Genomic DNA, 23072 nt, shown 5'->3' with positions numbered 1-23072 from the left:
AAGAAGCAAAAGTCAACATTGGCTTGGCCAACGGGGGAAAAAAAACAAACACCCTACTTACCGTAGTTCGGTTTTCCTTATTGTCAAATTGGATCGAGTCCTTAGTAGATTGTGGGGATGCTGTCGACATAATATGCCTTGGTTTCATTGGCAAGGGCCACGCTCAGGTTACCGGTAATCCTCAACAGTGAGAGTTCAAAGTGACCACGGCAGTGAAAAAAAGGGATTTAGGGCCATGATGGTACGTGTGGCCAAAGCAGCACGCAGAGCCATGTTGCCTGGCATGCGCAGGGGCGCCCGTTCCTCTTCCGGATTTCTGGCGGGCATGCGCGCGCGTGATGATCAGCTGGCCTTAATGCGTGTGGCAGTGCTGAAAACTGGAAGAGCTGGTGTGAGTATGAATGTTGGCATGCTGATCATCACGCATGCATATGTGACAGTAACCGGAAGCTGGCAGGCGCGCATGCATGCACCGGAAACCAGAAGTTCATTCTCCGCCATGCGCATGCTTCCTGGGCAGCTCCTGGTCCTGGTTGCGGCCCAGACAAGCGCGCTTGGTGCCGAAAAGGTTTGCCATCACTGACTTAGGGCCACTTTTCACACTCCCTCCCTTCCTTCTCTACTTCCTTCCTTCCTCCTCTCCTTCCCCTTCTTCCTTCCCTTACTTCTCCCCTACTTCTCCCCTCTTTCTTCTCCTTCCTACCCTCCCTCCTTCTCTTTTTCTCTCTTCCTCCCTCCTCTCTTTCTCTCCCTTCCACCCACCTCTCCTTACTTCTTTCTTTCTTCTTCCCCTACCTCTCCTCCACATTTCTTCTTCCTCTCCTACTACCTCTCCTTCTCTCTCTCTCTCTCTCTTCCACCCTCCACTTCTTTCCTTTCCTTCGTCCCCCCGTTCCCTACTTCCTTCCTCCCCTCCTTTCCTTCCTTCTTCCCTCCCTTTCTTTTTCTATTGTTATAGGTGTCTCTTTCAAATCCAGTTTATGTTTTCTTGAGGGTGTTATTTCCACAAGTCCATTTTTTTCCATTTCATTTCCTTTTTTCTCTATCATTCTAGTCTGTATGCCAGCTATCATCCTGATTTGATTTCACCAATCATGACCCCCTTGTTTTACTCAGAATTTTTATTTTTGAGAGTTGTTCTATTCTTTCATTGCTTTTTATTTCTTTGCTCCATCCATCTATGCCAATTAACCCACTGGCTCATATTTATGACGATAGCAGCATCCTGGGGTCGCGTGATCCGCACTTCGCGACCTTCTGACAAACAAAGCCAAGGGGGAAACCCGATTCACTTAGCAACCGTGTTACTCATTTAACAACTGCAGTGGTTCACTTAACCAATACAGCAAGGACAGTCGTAAAATGGGGCAAAAGTCACCTAACAAGAAAAATTTTGGGCTCAATTGTGGCCGTACGTCGAGGACTGCCTGTGGATAGTGGGACTGCTGCAGACATAATATATCTTGATTCCGTCGGCAGGGACATTTACACCGCCAGGCAGTTAGACTCTGTGCGAACCACGAGGCACTGTCAATCATGATATCTGGATCAGCAAACTGGTTAAGTGTGGGATGGATGAGATGGTTAAGTGGGATTGTAGCTGACGCAAAAACCACATTCAGTACGTGCTTCTCAAAGCACAGGTAAACCTTGATTTACAACAATAGCAATAGCGGTTAGACTTGTATACCGCTTCCTAGGGCTTTCAGCCCTCTCTAAGCGGTTTACAGAGTCAGCATATCGCCCCCAACAACAATCTGGGTCCTCATTTCACCCACCTCGGAAGGATGGAAGGCTGAGTCAACCTTGAGCCGGTGAGATTTGAACCGCTGAACTGCAGATAACAGTCAGCTGAAGTGGCCTGCAGTACTGCACTCTAACCACTGCGCCACCTCGGCTCTTAACAACAAGTTCGCTTAACAACAAGTTCGCTTAGTGTTCAGAGTTACAACGGCACTGAAAAAAGTAACCTATGACCGTTTTTCACGCTTACAACTGTTGCCAACATCCCTGTGGTCACGTGATCGAAATTCGGCCGCTTGGCAACTGGCTCATATTTTGCAGTGTCCTGGGGTCACGTGATCCCCTTTTGCAACCTCCCGACACGTGAAGTCCAGGGGGGAAGCCGGATTTATTTAACAAACATGTGACTACCTTAACAACTGCAGCGATCCGCTTAACAACTCTGGCAAGCAAAGTTGTAAAATGGGGCAAAACTCACTTAACAACTGTTTCGCTTAGCAACAGAAAGGTTGAGCTATGAGTCCTAAGCTAACCCTAACCCTAACTTCCTTACTTTGATCTGAGGTTCCTTTTCAGCTCTGGGGCTTGGCTGGATGACCTCAAGGGACTCTTCCAACCACAAGGGGGTCAAAATCAATGCCCTCGAGCTAAGCAACCTCCCCCAAGTGGAGGTCTCTGCCCCCAACAAATGGGTCAGAACAGGGCTACCAGGCCCCTCCTGATCGCTGGCTTGCGACCCTCCCTCTTGGGACGGACCCCCAGAGCCTCCAAAGCCCGCGGCAATCTACCTGAAGACCTTTCCCTTCCCCAAAGCAACCCCCAACCCAAGCGGGGTGGGCTGAGCGCGTCGAGGAAACCCACCCGGGGTTCCTCCTGCCCGCCCGACCAAGCCCCCCTGCCAGTCTCCGCAGCCGGCTGGTGCCCGCCAACCCCCCACCCCCGACGGCCCACGATCCCCGAAGTCCCGGCGCTCACCGTCGTCTCCGAAGTCGCGGCGGCCCGAGCCGTCTCCCGCGGTGGTCGCGTCGCCCGCCCAGGGTCCCTGCAGGGCCAGCGCCGCCCAGGGCAGCGCCAGCAGATGCCAGCAGCCCCGCATGATGCCTACACGGGGATGCCCGCTCCGCTCGCGGGACGGCTGGTCTGGCTGGTCCAGGGGCGGTCTCGGAGGGAGACCCCGGCGCCCCCCCTGCCTGCGAGGAGAGGGGTGGGCGGGCGAGCCCAGGCGGGAGGAGCGAAGTCCCGGGGCGGATCGCGGGGGAAGGGGCGGCCGGGGAAGCGCGCGGAGGGGCTGGAACGGGGACTGGCTCATGCCCACCTGCCCCTACTGGGATCCCCCTCCCCATAAGCAGATGAGGGAGGGGTCTCTTTTCCTAGAACCTAAGAGAAGCCGCTGGGCGCGGGTCTTTGCAAGCTGCTTCCCTCTGCCCTCCCCAGTAGCCCCCCCGGGGCGCCCCAACACCCCTTTGGGGGTCTTCCCACGCTCTTTCGGACCCCGCTTGGGCTCTTCGGCCAAACTGGATGTGGCGGCGGGGTTGAGTCCCAGAGGGGGAAAGGTGGGGAGGTCCGTTCCCCGAAGCCGCCCGAGGATTCACGCCCGGGCCCTCCGTCTGCTGCCGCCGCCGCCACCTGTCCTGCAGGTGAAGGCATCACCTGTCCTCACCTGGCGAGGGAGGCGCGAAGGGAGAGAAGATGCGCGTGGGGAAAAAAAAGACCTTAGCGCCACCTGCTGGCCGAACGGCGGCAGGGCACTTGGCTTCGGGGCAGGCGGATTAATTGAAACCAGAAGACCAGAAAATGTAAAAATCAAATCAAATCTGGGCAAACAGAGGATAGGCTTGGCCCGTCCCGAATTGAGAAGGGCCCCCCGTCGTAAGTTGCGCAAAAATACACACTTTACAGCATCGTTTAGATGCAAAAGGTAAATATTTGGCTGTGTATTTCTGTACTTCATTCCACAGATGCCACGCGCCTAAGCAGGCCAGGCGATGAATTCAAGGGAGTTCTAGTCTCACCTGGGCTGTGAATCCTGGGCCAACCATCGGGAGATGGTGAGTTCTAGTCCTGCCAAATGGCCTGAAAACCAATTGGGTGATTTTAGACCAATCACCAGCAGACTGTGAGTTCTAGTCCTGCCTTAGATATGAAAGTTGGCTGGTAGACTTTGGACCAATCACCAGGAGTGACTTTAGATCAGTGTTTCTCAACCTTGGCCACTTGAAGATGTCCGGACTTCAACTCCCAGAATTCCCCAGCCAGCATTCGCTGGCTGGGGAATTCTGGGAGTTGAAGTCCGGACATCTTCAAGTGGCCAAGGTTGAGAAACACTGCTTTAGATCAATAGCCAGGAGATAGTGAGTTCTAGTCCTGCCTTAGGCGTGGAAACCAGCTGGCTGACTTTGGACCAGCCCCTCTCTCTCTCAGGCCAAACTACCTCACAGGGCTGTTGTGGAGAACGGAGGAGTATTCAGAATAGCAGAATAGAGTAGCAGAAAAAACAGAGTTGAAAGGGGACCTTGTAGGTCATCTAGTCCCGTGGCACGACAAAACCGCGGTCCACTAAAGCGCGCCTGATTAAAGCGCGTACTTGACGTCATCAGCAGCACGACAAATACGACCGCGGAGAAAAAAGGGCGCTTTAAAAAGCGCTTTTAAAGCAAGCCGATTCACGTAAAGGTAAGGGTTAGGGTTAGGGTTAGGTTTAGGGTTAGGGTTAGGTTTAGGGTTAGGTTAAGGGTTAGGTTTAGGTTTAGGTTTAGGGTTAGCTTTAGGGTTAGGTTAAGGGTTAGCGTTAGGTTTAGCGTTAGGTTAAGGGTTAGGTTAAGGGTTAGGTTAAGGGTTAGGTTTAGGGTTAGGTTAAGGGTTAGCGTTAGGTTTAGCGTTAGGTTAAGGGTTAGGTTTAGGGTTAGGTTAAGGTTTAGGTTAAGGGTTAGGTTTAGGGTTAGGTTTAGGGTTAGGTTAAGGGTTAGGTTAAGGGTTAGGTTTAGGGTTAGGTTAAGGGTTAGGTTTAGGGTTAGGTTTAGGGTTAGGTTTGGGGGGGTTAGGGTAAGGTTTTCGCGTTAATTTTAACTTTACTGCTCACAGCGTGATGTTTTTGTCGCGCTCTGATGACGTCAGGTACGCGCTTTCGTCGAGCGCGCTTTAGTCTACCGCGGTTTTGTGGTGGAACCATCTAGTCCAACCCCCCCCCCCATCAAGCAGGAAACCGCGCACCGTTTCCGAAAGATGGCAGTCCAGTCTCTTCTTGAAAATCTCGCTGTGTGGATGCCGTTACGGAGCCCCGCAGGTGTTCCCAGTGGGTGGTTCTTGCACCGCGGCTTCTACAGGGCTGCATCCCCACAAAGTTCTTCTCCTGGCCTCCCTGTGTGGGAGGCAGGACTGAACGTTCTCCAGATCTTCTCATTCCGCCTCCAGAGTTTCGGAGGCCTCTGTAGCTGGAAGGCTGCTGGTGAAACATGAAGGAGGCCAGCTGGACAGGCTCAACCTAATCTAATCTCCTTGCATCCTTTTTTGGGGGGGGGGTTCCAAAGGAAGTGGAAATTCCTTGAGGATTTCAACTGAAGACCCCCCTCCCCTTCTAGGTGATCAACAGAGAGGAGTAGGAGGAGGAGAGGGGGGGAGTTTAGGATTTCATTGGGGCTAAAAGTTCCAGCTATGGCGTCTGTCTCCAAGACTAACGTTCGGTGCCTGTGAGGTCTCTTCAGAACAGACCTCACAGGAGAAGTCAGGGGGACTTCCTACAACGCACACAAAACTCCACAAGGCGTTCAGGACACACAGCAGTGCAGGCATGGCTCGGCAATGGAGCGGAGTGGCATCCAGCAGGCACTGAGATCCAGAATCAGAACCGGGGAGGTCATCTAGTCCAGCCCCCAGCTCAAGCAGGAGACCCTATACCTGTGATGGCACACGCATGCCCAAAGTGGCACATAAAGCCGTGTCTTCCGGCACGTGCAGCCTTACCTGTTTGTCTTCTGGGTTTCTGGCGTGCACGTGTGTGAGACGATCGGCTGTCTTTCACGCGTGCGGCAGTGCCAAAAACCGGTGTGTGCATGCGTGCCAGCCAGCCGATTGTCGGGCGTGATGCGTGCTAAAACCTGGAAGTTTGGCTTTTCCGGAGCGCAGTCCCAATGAGCACACAGGTGTGATGTTTCCCCATCACTGCCCTATACAATGTGAGGCAAGTGGCTATCCAATCTCTTCTTAAAACCCCACAGTGATGGAGCCCCCACAACCTCTGGAGGCAAAAACTCTTCCACTGGTTGATTGTCCTCCCTGTCAGGAAGGTCCTCCTGAATTCCAGGTTGCTTCTCTCCTTGATCAGTTTCCATCCTTTGCTTTTTGCCCTTCTGGAACTTTGGAAAATAAATTGACCCCCTCCTCTTTGGGGCAGCCCCCCTCAAATACTAGATCAGTGATGGCAAACCTTTTCGGCATCGAGTGCCCAAACCAGAACACGTATGCTTGTGCGTGCATATGTGTGCCAGAGCGCTGGAAACCCGAAGATCAGCTGGACTGGGTTTTGGGCATTTTGGGCCCAAAAACAGCCTGAAAAACAGCTTGAAAATGGCCTGAAAATGGTCTGCAAAACAGCCTGCAAAACAGTCAGAAAATGGCCTGAAAAACAGCCTGAAAATGGCCTGGAAAATAGCTTGAAAATGGCATGAAAAACAACCAGAAAACGGCATGAAAAACAGCCAGAAAACGGCATGAAAAACAGCCAGAAAACGGCATGAAAAACAGCTAGAAAATGGCCTGAAAAACAGCCAGAAAATGGCCTGAAAAACAGCCTGAAAAACAGCCAGAAAACGGCATGAAAAACAGCCAGAAAACGGCATGAAAAACAGCCAGAAAATGGCCCGAAAAACAGCCAGAAAATGGCCTGAAAAACAGTCAGAAAACGGCATGAAAAACAGCCAGAAAATGGCCTGAAAAACAGCCTGGAAAATGGCCTGAAAACAGCTTAAAAAACAGCCTGAAAATGGCCTGAAAAACAGCCTGAAAATGGCCTGAAAAACAGCTTGAAAAACGGCCAGAAAATGGCATGAAGAACAGTCAGAAAATGGCCTGAAAAAACAGCCTGAAAATGGCCTGAAAAACAGCCAGAAAATGGCCTGAAAAACAGCCTGAAAATGGCCTGAAAAACAGCCAGAAAATGGCCTGAAAAACAGCATGAAAAACAGCCTGAAAACAGCCTGTTTTCTGGTCCCTGCGAACACCAGCTGGCCGGAAACCAGGAGAGCAGCTGGCGAAGCCACACGTGCCCAGAGAGAGGGCTCTGTGTGCCCCCACCATCACGGTCCTAGATCCTAAATGCTCATGGTTGCCCTGCTCCTTCTTTTCTCTAGAGCGGCCAAACCCAAATCCTACCACCGTCCTTCATAAGTTTTAGTCTCCAGGCCTTTAATCGTCTTTATTTGCTCCTTTTTGCCCTTTTCCCAAAGTCTCAACATCTTTTTTGTAACGTGATGAACAAAACTGGAGGCAGCAGCATTCCAGGTCTGGCTTGACTGAGCCTTTACCAAGCGGTGCTAATTCATGTAATCCTCTTCATCAGAAGCCACCAGGAAATTTCTCCGCGTCCCGGAGGGCCTGATCTCAACGGCAGCCATCTCACAATCACCCCCTGGCCCGTTTTGTTCCTGGGAGCTCAGGAACACGGGGACACACTGGTATTATTATTGGAACTTCATAGCCAATCTTATGGAGGAAGCTGTTGGCAAAAATAAAAGAAAGTAAAAATAAATAAATTAAAAATGTCTGCAAACAGGCTGCAAGCCAGACGCTTGCAATCAAACACAAAATTTTATTATTAACACGTTTGACTTACGGCCAGAATCGAACCCAAAATTGAACACGGCAGAAAGGTCATAAAACCGGATGTCAGTCACTTAACCTCCGCCTTGCTTAGCAACAGAAATTCTGGTCATAAGTGGAGGGCTACTCGTGCTTGGTTTTTTTTTTATTTCTTAAAATAAATCTTTTGGGGTTTCTCTGAGCGTTGATGGCCCTGCTTCCAGTTCCTCGGCTGGAGTGCCTCTTTCTTCTAATGGGAAGGAGGATTTCCTGGTGCTGCCAATAAATCCTCAAATCTCTCCCCTTCACAGTTCAGGACACACTTCCTGTTGATTGGGGTATAAATGCCCCCAAAACAGCAGCGTTTGAGAAAGAGAGAAAAAGTGAAATAAAACGTCAGAAGAGAGAAAGGTGAGTGATTTCTACCTTTAAACCTGCTTGCCTTCCAGATTTCATGACCGAAAAACCTACTCTTTTGAGAGGGAAATCTTGCAACACTCTGGAATCCAGGGAGTCCTCGATTTACGACAATTTTGAGCAACGTTTCTGTTCTTAAGAGAGACGCTTGTTAAGTGCATATCACGCCAGATTTTATGACCTTTTTGGGAGTCACGGTTAAGCAAATCGCTGCAGTCATTAAGCTAATCCGGTTTCCGCCCCCCCTCAATTGCCAGTTGGAAGCCAGCTGGGGAGTCACAAATAGCGACCGTTGTAAGTGTGAGGTCTGGTTGCAAGTTACTTTTTTCAACGCTGTTGTAACTTTGAACAGCTACTAGACAAATGTTTTGTAAGTGGTGAGTTACCTGCATGGCCCCATGAGTCCCACTTGTGCGAGCCTTGAATTTCTGACGTTTTTCCTTGCTTAACACACTGTGCATCCCTACACACTCGCAATGCACACCCTCCATCTCGATCCTCCCTTGCACTACTTCTCTGGGAGGGGGGGGGGTGCGCATGCAAACAGTCCCTGATCCGGCTTTAAGTGCTACTCTAGTTCGAAACCAGTTTTCAGTGTGCCTCGAGCCATTCAGAACCTGGCTTCGTTGTCGAATTGGGGGCCCTGAGAACGTTGGGGAACCCACAACTTGGCTTGTTTGAAGCGCCGTTGAGTTTTCTCAGCTGCTGTTTTTAATCTGATTTTTGTTGTTGGGAAGTTTGCTGTTTGTTGTACTTTTTAAAATTCTCTTTTCTTGGGGAGCTGCCCGGAGTCACGTATGGGAGATGTGGGGTTTATCTATACATCTATGAAATAAATAAACTTGACTTACGAAAAGAGAGTTTTTCACTTCATTAAGTCTTCAATTCGATTCACAGTCTGGGGCTGGTGAAAATTTAACTGTTCAAGCCCTTAACCAAAGACCTAAGAATTGTTGAAGTAATGTCTGAGTATATAAGCGGCTCCGAGGCGGGAAGTATCAGAATATTCAGGTCTAATAAGTTCAAAATTTCCATTATTTTTTTAATATACTTTATTCATTGAAAATGAAACTCAGCCAACTGAACATCCAAAAATGCATCGCAAATACCAGTGACTGGTGCTAATGGTTGATACAGTTTGCTGCCAGCATCCTAGGTATCAACCAAGGACCTTCTTAAAATATAAGATGTTCTGAGTAGCCCAGTTTTTTGCAGTTCCGCTGTTGTTATTGCAGGAAGCTGCAATTTGTTGGTGTATCTTATAAAATTCTTGGACATTATTATTATGTTAATCTTTGGTGAGATTCACAGCCTTTGTGGCTGGTTGGTAGCTCAACAGCTCGAGTCCTAACCAAGAACCTAGGAACTGTTACTGTAACGTTGGAGGATATAAGCTGTTCCAAGTAGGGTGTTTTTTTGTAGAATCAGAATGTTCAAGTCTGATAAATTTAGAATTTCCAAATAGCGAGGTGGCCCTTTAAGTATTGCTCCAAGGGCTCCAATTACAATTGGGACAACACATGATTTCTTCTTATTATTATTATTATTATTTACTTTATTCATTAAACATGAAACTCGGCCAACTGAACATTCAAAAATGCATCGCAAATACCAGTGACTGGTGCTAATGGTTGATAAATATAAGATGTTCCGAGTAGTGCAGTTTTCTGCAGTTCCACTGGTGTTATCGCAGGAAGCGTCAAGTTGTTGATGTAATAATGTAATATATTATTATTAGTCATCTAGATGTTCAGACTGGATTTGGCATTTTTGTCTGCCTATCGAGTCCTTTCCAAAGAAACAAAAATGTTGAAAAGTTAATGATATTTATGTAGTTCTGTTGTCCCCAAAAGCTGGACACATGCTTGGTGTCGAAGCTCGTAAGTCACCAGACACAAGGTGTGATACAGAATTAGACTTTAATTTTGGTACCAAGATAGAAGGTTCAAAACGCCTAACCAAAGGGCCCAGATTAGAATCTTGCAGCAGGTTTTACAGTCAAGGGACGATCCGCTTAAGGACTGTGTGATTCACTTAAAAACTACAGTGATTTCTTTAGCACCGGGGCAAAATGGGTTGCAAAATTGGGCACGACTTGACCTATGCTTTGCTTAGCAACGTAAATTCTGGCCCCGGCTGTCGTCGTAAATCGAGGACTACCTGTTAGGCTCAGGGAAAGGTTTGTTCTGGGCAAGAGATTCCTAGGGCTTGTCTCTCTGTTTGTGTGTGGGGGGGGGGGATGCAGCCCTCGATAATGCTGTCCGTCAACTTCTCTGCTTTTAAATTTCTTTTCGATGTTCCTCCCTCAGGATGTGGAAGGTCCTTCTCGGCTGCCTGGGCCTTTCGGTTTCCATCAATCCCTTGCACAGATGTGAGTTCCGGCTAGCAGCTTCAGTGCTGCCCGAAGGAAGCTGTGAAGTCACAAGCCAGTCTTGCATGATGATGCGTTAAAACCATCGCCCTGTGCACAACGCGCGCAGAAGCCAATCCGTGGTGAACCTCATCCGAAACTTAGCACACGGCGGACACTGGGCCTGAGTTGAGGAAGTTGTGAGGGGTGGAGGAGGCAAACACAGATTCTGGGTGCAAACCGGCCAGGAAGAGTTGATACTAATTGGTGATAGAATAACAGATGGACGGGACCTTGGAGGTCTTCTAGTCCAGCCCCCTGCTCAAGCAGGAGGTCTCATACCATTCCAGGACAAATTATCTGTCCAGTCTCTTTTTAAAAACCTCCAGTGTTGGACAACTTCTGGTGGCAAGCTGTTCCACTGGTGAATTGTCCTCACTGTCAGGAACTTTCTCCTTAATTCCAGGTTGCTTCCCTCCTTGATTAGTTTCCATCCATTGCTTCTCGTCCTGCCTTCAAGGGGCTTTGGGAAATAAGTTGTATTACTGAATTCTGAATTCTGGTCTCATGATTCGGCCAGAATAACCAGTTCGCCCATCATGCCCTACTCACCAAGCACTGGCACTGCAGACAGGGGCCCCCCGTGGCAGGCGAGAACTTCTCTCCGTCCTGATACAACCGTCCTTCAAATCCACAGCCTTGCAAAGGAGACCCAGGAAGGGGAAAGAGAGATGCGGAAGGTCTGTGTCAAACTTCCCTCTCCTTGGTGTAACCTCGGAGTCATTTCCACCCGTTGCTTCTTCTGCTGCCCTTCTGGTGCTTTGGAGAAGCAGAAGTCGTGGCTGCTAAAACACTGCAGGTTTTTTAAGAAGAGACTGGGCAGCCCTTTGTCTGAAATGGTGTAGGGTCTCCTGCTTGAGCAGGGGGTTGGAATAGATGACCTCTGAGGTCCCTTCCAGCTCTATTATTTTGTCATTCATTCATTCATTCATTTCCCCCCCACATTTCTGAACCGCCCGTCTCCCTCAGAGAAGGACTCTGGGTGGGGGGTGGGGGGGAGTGTACAAGTTGGAGACTCTCTATATTTAGATGCTGGGTCAGTGCGGGATAAACTTTTTGTGTCCTCGCTTGCCAAAAGCGTGCACACACATGCGACAGCACGCACTTGTGTCCCCACACCCGTAATGCAATGTGTGCACGACATCATCCTGTGTGACACCCCTCCGCGCATGCATGTGTGAACCCCCTGCAACACCCCTCCACCCCACCCGTGCGTGCCTGCCCCATTTTGGCCCTAGCAGTCCCCCCCCTGAAGCCTCCCAGGACCAAAAATGGGCAACGGGGGGGCTCAACGCACCACCCACGCTCGTCCCCGACCCCCGTGCATGCACATATGTCTCCCACGTGCACGGCGAAGACCTGGAAACCAGCTGGCCAGCAGGAGGCTCACATGCACGCACGGTGAGAGCTGAGCTGTGAGAAGGCTCTGTGTGCCACCTGTGCCATAGGGTGGCCATCGCTGTGCTAAGTGTTGCATTGTCTCTCATCCAGGTTCTCTGTCGCCGCAGGTGAGGCTCAAACGGCAACATGCCTGGAGGGATGGGTGACCTTCAGGGGATCTTGCTATAGGCTCTTCCAAGAGAAACGGACATGGAGACAGGCAGAGGTAAGGGAGGGGCTCCTTGGGGGTCCTCAATGGCAGCCGCGCAAGCGATTGTGGGTGCACCCAGGTACACCCACGTTACACCTATCCTCCGTGAGCTGCACTGGCTACCTATTAGTCTCCGAATCCGCTTCAAGGTGCTGGTCGCTACCTATAAAGCCCTACATGGCATCGGACCTGGGTACCTGAGAGACCGCCTCCTGCCGATTACCTCTCTCAGACCGATTAGATCGCACAGGTTGGGTCTCCTCCGGATTCCATCTGCCAGCCAATGCCGGCTGGCGACCCCCCGGGGGAGAGCCTTCTCTGTCGCAGCTCTGGCCCTCTGGAACGAGCTCCCTCTTGAGATCCGGATCCTTACTACCCTCCTGTCCTTCCACAAAGCCACCAAGTCCTGGCTGCTCCAGCAGGCCGGGGGGAGCTGAGAAGCATCTACCTCCACGGAAATTGTGAATGTTGGTTTTGTTTTTAATATGTTGTCTTTGTCTCATTCCCCCCTTTCCCTTGTCTTTTGTGAGCCTCCCGGAGTCCTCCGGGAGTGGGTGGCATACAAGACAGACAAACAAACAAACAAACAAACAAACAAACAAACAAACAAATAACTGCCAACCACATGTGCCCAGGAGCCAACCTGGAATCCGATGGAACAGTTCACGTCTCAACCGTGGCGACTTTAAGTCCCGTGGACTTCAACTCCCAGAATTCTGGCTGGGGGATTCTGGGAGTTGAAGTCCACGGGACTTTAAAGTCGCCAAGGTTGAGAAACACAGTGCGATGGAAAGAGCATATCGGTAGCTCAGGGCTGAACTGTGGGAGTCTTGGATGCTCTCCCAGCTTGGTGGTTTTCATTTTTTTCTTTTTAGAGTTTTATTGTTTTTCAATTACAGAAATAAACCTTCCATCTTTCCTTATCCAGCGTGTCGCCTGGGTGCAAACATCTCTGTGCAACATGGTTCCTCTTTTGCCATGTCTTTCACATTCACATTAACGTTATTTCACTAAGTTTAGTATTATTTAGCAATTTAGCAATAGTTAGACATATACCGCTTCCTAGGGCTTTCAGCCCTCTCTAAGCGGTTTATAGAGTCAGCATATCGCCCCCAACAACAATCCAGGTCCTCATTTTACCCACCTCGGAAGGATGGAAGGCTGAGTCAACCTTGAGCCGGTGAGTTTTGAACCGCCGAACTGCAGAACTAGCAGTCAGCTGAAGTAGCCTGCAGTGCTGCATTTAACCACTGCGCCACCTTGGCTCAATTATAATATATTGATTAAACGTTATATATTGATTAAACGTTATAGAACTCTCCATTTTTCTTCTAGTAATGGTATCATATTAACTTTAAAGACCGTCGTTCTCACCATACACAAACAGTTTTCATCTTATTTACATATCTAAGTGTATTGTCTGCTTATTTTTTAGCCTTCTTCATTTCCAAACTCCTTTTTTATTCCCCAGCCATTGGTAAAATACTTCCCAAATCACATGATGATTTCCTCTTTCCCTTTAATTCAGGAGTAGTCAAGCTTTTTATACCTACCGCCCACTTTTGTATCTCTGTTAGTAGTAAAATTTTCTAACCGCCCACCGGTTCCACAGTAAATGGTGATTTATAAAGTAGGGAAGTAACTTTACTTTATAAAATTTATAAAGCAGAGTTATAGCAAACCCCTACCGCCCACCGTGAAAGCTGGAATTGCCCACTAGTGGGCGGTAGGGACCAGGTTGACTACCACTGCTTTAATTGCTATTGTTAATCTGTTCATTTCTGCACATTCTAATATTTTCCTTCTCATCAATAGGAATCTCTACCCTTTTCCAATGTTGTGCAAATACAATTCTAGCTGCGGTTGATCCTTGGTGTTAAGCTGGGTGGTTTTCCTTGCAGACGTTTCGTGATCCAACTAGGGAACATCATCAGTGCTAGAAGAGAGAGGGCTTAGCGGAGTGGAGAAGGGGAAAGGAATGATGATGATGATGATGATGATGATGATGAGGAGGAGGAGGAGGAGGAGGAGAAGGAGGAGATCTGTGGAGACCTTGATGCTCTCTGATCTGGGTTGTTTTCTTGCAGACGTTTCATGACCCAACTAGGGAACATCATCAGGGCTATGAGAAAGTGTTGGTGAAGTAGAGAAGGAGGAAAGGAGGAGGAGGAAGAGGAGGAGGAGTGGATTCCGTAATGCTCTTCTCTTTCCTCACGAGACCCAGGAGAGGCAGGAGCTCCCTTGTGGGGAGTGATCTAGAGCCGAGGTGGCGCAGTGGTTAGGGTGCAGTACTGCAGGCCACTTCAGCTGACTGTTAGCTGCAGTTCGGCGGTTCAAATCTCACCGGCTCAGGGTTGACTCAGCCTTCCATCCTTCCGAGGTGGGTGAAATGAGGACCCGGATTGTTGGGGGCGATATGCTGACTCTGTAAACCACTTAGAGGGGGCTGAAAGCCCTATGAAGCGGTATATAAGTCTAACTGCTATTGCTATCTGAGTAACGCAGCCCGTTCTGATTGCCCACAGCTACACTGCCAGGCCCGTGCGCACCGTGGGCACCTGGCCTCCATCCTCGACACAGAAGAAACAAACTATGTGGCCAACTACCTTACCTCCTCCAAAACTCAGGGCACTGGGCCCGTTTGGATCGGATTGGTTTACAGGGGGAGGGTAAATATTCTTTTCCTTTCATTTTGGAACGTCTCTTCTGTTTACACCTCCCTTCTCCATCCAGTGGGGGACGTTGAGAAAGAGCCAGAGAAGGAAAGGAAGAAAGAAAGAAGAAGGGAGGGAGGAAGGAAGAGGGAGAGAGGGAGAAAAGAAGAAAGGAAGGGAGATAGAGAAAGAGAGAGAAAGCGAAGAAGAAAGAAGGGGGAGGGAGAGAGAGAAAGAGACAGAGAAGGAAAGGAAGAAAGAAAGAAGAAGGAAGGGAGGAAGGAAGAGGGAGAGAGGGAGAAAAGAAGAAAGGAAGGGAGATAGAGAAAGAGAGAAAGCAAAGAAGAAAGAAGGGGAGGGAGAGAGAGAAAGAGACAGAGAAGGAAAGGAAGAAAGAAAGAAGGAAGGAAACAAAGAAGAAAGAGGGAGGGGGGTAGAAAAGAAGGAAGGAAGGGAGATAGAGAAAGAGAGAGAAAGCGAAGAAGAAAGAAGGGGGAGGGAGAGAGAAAAAGAGGCAGAGAAGGAAAGGAAGAAAGAAAGAAAGAAGGAAGGAAGGAAGGAAGGAAGGAAGGAAGGAAGGAAGAGGGAGGGGGGAGAAAAGAAGGAAAGGAGATAGAGAAAGAGAGAGAAAGCGAAGAAGAAGGAAAGAGGGATGGAGAAAAGAAGGGAGAAAGGGAAAAAAACAAATCGGAGGGTGGAAGAAGGGAGACTCCCCTCCTTCTCTACGTAAACGGGGGTCCTCTCCTTTTCCAGGGGTCCCATCAGGGCGACTGGTGGTGGATGGACGCCTACAAAATCCTCTATGCCAACTGGATGCCAGGCTATCCGAGGGTCTCCTGGAACGAGTTCTACCCCATTAAATTCTGTGCCCGCTTAGTCGAGGGAGGTAAGGTCTCTCCCGTAAAGATGGCGGCTTAGGAACGTCAGGTAGTCCTCGACGTACGACCACAACGGGGCCCAAAATTTCCATTGCTAAGTGAGACAGTTGCTAGGTGAGTTTGACCTTTCTTGCCACAGCTGCAATGGGAGTCACCGCGGTTGTTAAGTGAGTCACCGCGGTCGTTGAATGAACCCGGCCGACTTTGCTTGTCAGAAGGTCGCAACAGGATCATGTGGCCCCAGGACGCTGCGGCCGTCATAAATGTGAGTCAGCCGTCAAGCGTCTGACTTTTGATCGTGTGACCGCGGGGATGCTGCCGCGGTCGTAAGTCTGAAAAATGGTCATAAGTTGAATGTTTCAGTTCCGTTGTAACTTTGAACGGGGAAGCCAGGTTCATTTAACAATCCTGTCCCTAGTTTAACAACTGCAATGATTCACTTAACAACGGTGGCAAGAGAGGTCGTAAAATGGGGCCAAACTCACTTAACAGACGTTTCAGTTAGCAACAGAAATTTTGGGCTCAGTTGTGGTTGTAAGTCAAGGACTACCTGTATATAAAAACCTTGGTTAGGTCTCCTTCCTAATTCTCTTAATTTGACTTTTGGCATTTAAGACTTCTCCACTCCAGGATTCTGATAAGGAATAGAATAGAATAGAAAATATGGAATGGAATAGAATAGAGTAGATTGGGAATATAGAGAATAGAATAAAATTGAGAACAGAATTTAGAACAGAACAAAATATAAAAAGAGGAGTAGGAATAGAATAGAAAATAGGAATAGAAAAGAAAATAGAAATAGAATAGAAAATATGGAATGGAATGGAATAGAATGGAATATAGAGAATGGAATAAAATTGAGAATAGAATTTAGAACAGAACAGAACAAAATATAAAAAGAGGAGTAGGAATTGAATAAAAAATAGGAATAGAAAATAGAAATAGAATAGAAAATATGGAATGGAATGGAATAGAATGGAATATAGAGAATAGAATAAAATTGAGAATAGAATTTAGAACAGAACAGAACAAAATATAAAAAGAGGAGTAGGAATAGAATAGAAAATAGGAATAGAATAAAAAATAGAAATAGAATAGAATAGAAAATACGGAATGGAATAGAATATAGTAGATTTGGAATATAGAGAATGGAATAAAATTGAGAATAGAATTTAGAACAGAACAGAACAAAATATAAAAAGAGGAGTAGGAATTGAATAAAAAATAGGAATAGAAAATAGAAATAGAATAGAAAATATGGAATGGAATGGAATAGAATGGAATATAGAGAATAGAATAAAATTGAGAATAGAATTTAGAACAGAACAGAACAAAATATAGAAATAGGAGTAGGAATAGAATAGAAAATAGGAATAGAAAAGAAAATAGAAATAGAATAGAATAGAAAATAGGAGTAGAATAACTACACTAGACTAGACTAGAAAAGAGAAAAGAAGAATAGAATAGAAAAGAGAATAGAAAAGAAAAGAGAATAGAAATAAAATATAGAATAGAATAGAAAAAAGGAATAGAATAGAATAGAAGAATTAAAACTAGACGAGGCTAGAATAGAATAGAATAGAATAATAGAACAGGACAGAACAGAACAATTAAGACTAGACTAGACTAGACCAGAATAATTTTATTGTCATGTTGAAAGCAAGCTAATCGACTTGCATTAAAACGAAATTTCATTGCATACAGCTCTCAAAGGGTCACCACCTCCAATGTGCAATATGCACTACAAACTACATAAACAATCTTAGTAGGCCAATTTCCCTAGGCTGCAGGTGCCAAAACTTCCCCTTCCACCCCATGATTCCAAACACAACTTTCACGCAGGTGGTGAATATCGGAAGGGATGGCTGATGACAGGAGGGGACGCTCTAAAAGTTGTGGCTGAAGACCCTCAAAACCTGTTTTCTGACCCCCTTTTCTGTGCCTTTCAGAATATAAATTCTGGAAAGAAATTGAATGCGAAACAACGTTTGCTTACCTTTGCAAATATGAGCTGAAGTACCAATGTCGCTGATCCTTCTTGGCGTCCCTCAAACCCCGGTGATCTTTCTTGGCGTCCCTCAAACCCCGGCGGTCTCAGAAGCCTCGACCGAGACGGAACGGGGCAACTCACCGAGGCCAATTTGCCGCGGGAGAATTCAGCAATTCAATTGAATGATTTAAAATAATTAAATAAAATATTTTAATTGTGGTCATTTGCGTTTCCTTCGCTTAATGCTTCAAATACTAGTGTAACTCTTGTTCTCTGGTCAGTTGGCCAGGGCAAGTTGGGTGCAGAACAGAATAAGAGAGTTGGAAGGGACCTTGGAGGCCTTCTAGTCCAACCCCCTGCTCAGGCAGGAGACCCTACACCATTTCAGGCAAACGGTTGTCCAATCTCTTCCTGAAAGCCTCCAGTGATGAAGCACCCACAGCTTCTGGAGGCAAATTGTTCCTCTGATTAATGGTTCCCACTGCCAGGAAATTTCTCCTTCCTTCTAAATTGCTTCTCTCCTGGATTAGTTGCCACCCATTGCTTCTTGTCCTGCCTTCAGGTGCTTTGGAGAATAGTTTGACTCCCTCTTCTTTGTGGCAACCCCTGAGATATTGGAAGACTGCTATCCTGTCTCCCCTGGTCCCTCTTTTCATTAAACTATAAGTTGGCTGGGAACGTCCTTAGTTTCCAGGAGAAAGCATCTCGTTTTGGCTACAAACCCCAACTATTCCCCCCTCCTGATCCCCCAGCTCCAATGTGGCAGCACTGAAGCATCAAAATGGCCTTAATCAGGTCAGCTTCAGGGTTGACAGGCGGCCCCCCTTAATTGAAAAGGAATTCCTGCCAAAAGAAAAAAAGGCTGTAAAGACGTTACCCAAGGCTCAGTCTAATCCCCACTTCCTCCCATTGGGGCCCCTTAGGTTTTTGGGAGTACTCATCATGAAACTCTTTCACCCGTCTCCTTTACATCCTATGACACCCATCTTAAAGCATTCCTGCTGGGGAAGTCTGGGAGTTGAAGTCCACATCACTTATAGTTGCTGAGGATCAGAATAGCAATAGCAGCAATAGCAATAGCAATAGCAGTAGACTTATATACCGCTTCATAGGGCTTTCAGCCCTCTCTAAGCGGTTTACAGAGTCAGCATATCGCCCCCAACAACAATCCGGGTCCTCATTTCACCCACCTCGGAAGGACGGAAGGCTGAGTCAACCCTGAGCCGGTGAGATTTGAACAGCCGAACTGCAGAACTGCAGTCAGCTGAAGTAGCCTGCACTGCTGCATTTAACCACTGCGCCACCTCGGCTCATAGTGCCTAACAAGCTAGAAAAATGTGGGATAGGCAGCAAATAGGGCTTTCAGCCCTCTCTAAGCGGTTTACAGAGTCAGCATATCGCCCCCAACAACAATCCGGGTCCTCATTTCACCCACCTCGGAAGGACGGAAGGCTGAGTCAACCCTGAGCCGGTGAGATTTGAACAGCCGAACTGCAGAACTGCAGTCAGCTGAAGTAGCCTGCACTGCTGCATTTAACCACTGCGCCACCTCGGCTCATAGTGCCTAACAAGCTAGAAAAATGTGGGATAGGCAGCATCACCACCAGATGGATTTGTAACTGTATGACTGTACTCAGTGAGTAGTCCTTAATGGTCCTGCATCTACATGGAGGGAAGTAAGCAGTGGATGTCCCACAAGGTTCCCTCTTCAATATCTTCATAAATGACTTAGATGAGGGAATATTGTATTGTATTTGTATTTATTTAGCTTGTATGCCGGCCTATTCTCGGAAGACTCAGGGTGGCTAACAATAAAAAGGGAAGGGGGGATACAAAAATAAAAACAACAATTAAAATTCAGCAACAGTCATAGCATAGGATGGGGCTGGATAATTCAACAGCCCCCAGGCCTGCCGGAACAGCCAGGTCTTGGTTGCTTCGCGGAAGGCCGGAAGAGTAGTAAGGGTCCGGATCTCAATGGGGAGAGATCGTTCCATAGGGCCGGAGCAGCTACAGAGAAGGCCCTCCCCCCAGGGGGGTCGCCAGCCGACATTGGCCGGCAATAGAAGAGGAACTCATCAAGTTTGCAGATGACCCTAAGCTGGTAAGAATAGCCAACACCACCGAAGAACACGCTCAGGATCCAAGAAGATCTTGACAGACTCGAACAAGGGAATCTATCCAACACGATGCAATTTCATGTGGAGAAAAGCAAGGTTTTACACCTAGGTAAAACAAGAACAACCCCCCCCCCCAATAGCAATATAGCAATAGCAATAGCAGTAGACTTATATACCGCTTCATAGGGCTTTCAGCCCTCTCTAAGCGGTTTACAGAGAGTCAGCATATTGCCCCCAACAATCTGGGTCCTCATTTTACCCACCTCGGAAGGATGGAAGGCTGAGTCAACCCTGAGCCGGTGGGATTTGAACCGCTGAACTGCTGATCTAGCAGTAGCCTGCAGTGCTGCATTTAACCACTGCGCCACCTCGGCTCAAAAAAAGGTATAAGTACAAATTAGACAAAGCACAAAGTGTGGACGAAAATGCACACATGGTTAGAAAAAAAATGTTAAAACAGCATATAGATTATAGATTTTTTCTCCATTCAGGGTTTTTTATTTTTTTTTAATACAAATTATCCATATTATATAGGAACAAAGAGTTGCCCTGATTTTTTTTTTTACATCCTCTCAATTCCATGGTCCTTTTTACATCCTAGTTTTGTTTTCACTTTCAGCCAAATTATTCTCTTCCCTTATTTTCCCTCCTTATAGTTATTTTGTTCTTCATACGTAAACAAGATTCGAACCCTCAGCACCCTCCAGGCCTTCCCCAAAGCCCTTAAAACCTGGCTGTTCCGACAGGCCTGGGGCTAAAGAGTTTTTGGCCCCTGTCTCGAATGGTATGACTATCGTGTGTTTTTAAATTATGTATTGCTTTGCGTCATTTTAATTTTCTGTCTGTACCCCCCTTCCCTGGTTTGAGTTGTGAGCCGCCCTGAGTCCACTTCGGGGGGAAAAGGGCGGCATATAAATAAAATAAACATTCAAAAAATAAAAAAATAAACATCTTCCATTGCCCCTTCAAAGTTACATCCATTTTTCCTTTCTTATTTTCTTCTTGGTATCTTTTGCTATAAACCACGTACGACCTCTAATTCAATTTAAGCCTAGAGAGGATTTCTTTCCAGTTTTTTCTACCATGAACAATACACTGTCGTTTCTTTATGTCTTAATTAATTACGTAACAATAACAATCTTACTACTATTCTCTTTAGTCTACTGATGTAACTCTTTCCCCCTTTCTTCCTCTTTTAACCATTTTCCCTTGGGCTCCCAAAAATCCTGGTTTTAATTCTTTTCCTTCTGCTCCCCCTTTCCCCTAACTTCTTCTTTTTCTTTTCCCTATTTCGATGGTTATCGCATCTTTTCTTCAGCATGTTTACTTTGATTATTCTAGTAACTTTCCCCAGGGTTTCCCCTATTCTCCTCCTTTCCTTAGTATTTTGTGGTTTAGCAATAGCAGTTAGACTTATATACCGCGTCATAGGGCTTTCAGCCCTCTCTAAGCGGTTTACAGAGTCAGCATATTTGCCCCCAACAACAATCCGGGTCCTCATTTTACCCACCTCGGAAGGATGGAAGGCTGAGTCAACCCTGAGCCGGTGAGATTTGAACCGCCGAACTGCAGAACTGCAGTCAGCTGAAGTAGCCTGCAGTGCTGCACTCTAACCACTGCACCACCTTGGTTTCTTTTTTGGGGGGAGATCTCCCCTGTTAAGTATTCTGAGCACTTTGCATGTGAATAGCGGTGTGCAGTTGCAAGAAAAAGTATGTGAACCCCTTGGGATTACGTGGAGTTTTGCATGGATTGGTCATAAAATGTGCTCTGAACGTCATCTAAGTCACAGCAATAGAAAAACACAGTCTGCAGAACATAATACTACACAAACATTAGATGTTGCCATGGTTTAATTCAACATAACATGTAAACACGTAATCCCAAGGGGTTCACATACTTTTTCTTGCAACTGTAAGTTTCCACCGAAGTCCGCTGTTACCTGCAGGAACTCATTCAAACCTGATTGGTGAATGGCCCCGCCGGAGCTCTATAGAAGGGCTGCTGCCAGACAGGACTTTTGCTGGATTCTAGTCACTCATAAAGAGCTGTTGTTACTGAAGCCTGGGTCTGCCTCATCCGTTCCCACAATCCAACATCCCCCTTTGTTTACTTTCAGAATTATTTTTGTTAGGCATAATGCCAGAAAAATATGAGAAAAGGGATATATATTTAATATTACACGTCTTGACAGCAGCAAGAATAGTACGTATATGCACAGCACTGGGAAAAATGAGGAAACACTTAACAGAAGAGGCAATAATCAAAAAAATATTAGATTGTGCAGATAAAGCAGCCGTAAAGTGAGATTTGGACATTAAGTGTGAAACCTACTGGGTCAGGCTGGACAGCTTCTTAGAACCCCTTTACTTCTATATTAAAAGCCACATAGACAAGAGTTGGGACTTGCAATAGAATATCAGGGGCAGTTAGAAGTTGCTTAAAGGAAGTGTCCCCATTCACTAACCACAGGATGTTCTCGCCAACGTCCCTATGTCCAAACTCGTGTTAAAAGTCCAAACCACAAAGTTCAATTAAAGTTCGTTAATAACACGTAAGCCATACCTGAAACAAAAGGAGAAGTAAGACCCTCATCTCCTTATAAGGTTTTCTCCTCAAGGTAACCACTAAGAAATGTGTGAAGTATTTCTGTGTTGCAAGGCTTTTGGGAATGTATAAGAATGCGTGCTTCGATAATGAAGGTTGTTCAGAACTTGCAATGCTAAGCCATGGGCTCACTTTCTGAACCTGGCTGCCAAATAGACTTTTCCTGTATCCTGAGAAGTCTAACGCCTGTCATTTTCCGCAACACAGAAATGGACAGAACGACACTGAAGATAAAAGATGACACAGCCTGTTTTTGAACACGGGACTTCTTTTGCAAATGGTTGGACCACAGAGGTGGAAACTAGGATCTGGAAAATTAGTATTCTATAAGCAAATTAAGCCAGGCAACACGCTGTTCACCAAGCACTTGCGTATGTAAAGAGAAAATGTATAAATAATTTTTTTTTAAAAATATCCCAGCAAACCCCATTGAAACATTCCCAACCTTTAACCTTCTCTCTTTTCTCTTCCAGACAAACTGTCCTCTTGAGAAGACTGTTAAGAACATGTCCTTCAAAAGCCAGCAGGAACAAAAGCGATCGCCATCTCCTCTGCTCGCCCACAACCCGGAGTATTTTCAGATGAAAGTAATTTCTGAGGTTCCACCTCGTTTTTTGAAACTCGCAAGAGTTCCTCTCTCACCGGCGATGTTATATAAGTTCCCAGAGGGGTTAGCAGAGGAAGACGAGAGGAGTCACCCAGAGGCCAACAAGCCGAGGAACAAGTGAGTAGCTTTGAAACTTGGGTCTTTGGGGGGGGGGGGGGAAATTCTCTTCCCCTGTTCACACCACCTTGCTAGGAGAAGCTGAGGTTCTTCAGCCACCTGCCCAGAACGGCTTGCTGAGATCTTTGACGTCTCCAAGAAAAGC

At 47.1% G+C, this 23072-nt stretch overlaps 1 protein-coding gene across 1 annotated transcript in view; it reads right to left on the bottom strand.

Moving 5' to 3' along the window:
- Positions 1 to 2844, bottom strand: part of KCP (kielin cysteine rich BMP regulator) — a 59367-nt gene extending 56523 nt beyond the window's left edge. Inside the window, 1 exon segment of the mRNA XM_087722511.1 lies at positions 2719 to 2844. Within this exon segment, the coding sequence (XP_087578637.1) occupies positions 2719 to 2839 (121 nt within the window). The 5' untranslated portion in view covers positions 2840 to 2844.
- Between the last annotated feature and the right edge of the window lie 20228 nt (positions 2845 to 23072).

This window comes from Thamnophis sirtalis, unplaced genomic scaffold, assembly GCF_051295495.1.
Source record: "Thamnophis sirtalis isolate CommonGarterSnake01/CBP01778 unplaced genomic scaffold, rThaSir2_p1.2 scaffold_9, whole genome shotgun sequence".
In the NCBI taxonomy this organism is placed as follows: Eukaryota; Metazoa; Chordata; class Lepidosauria; order Squamata; family Natricidae; genus Thamnophis; species Thamnophis sirtalis.
Note: the sequence above shows the minus strand (reverse complement) of the source record. Positions and strands in the feature narration are given on the sequence as shown.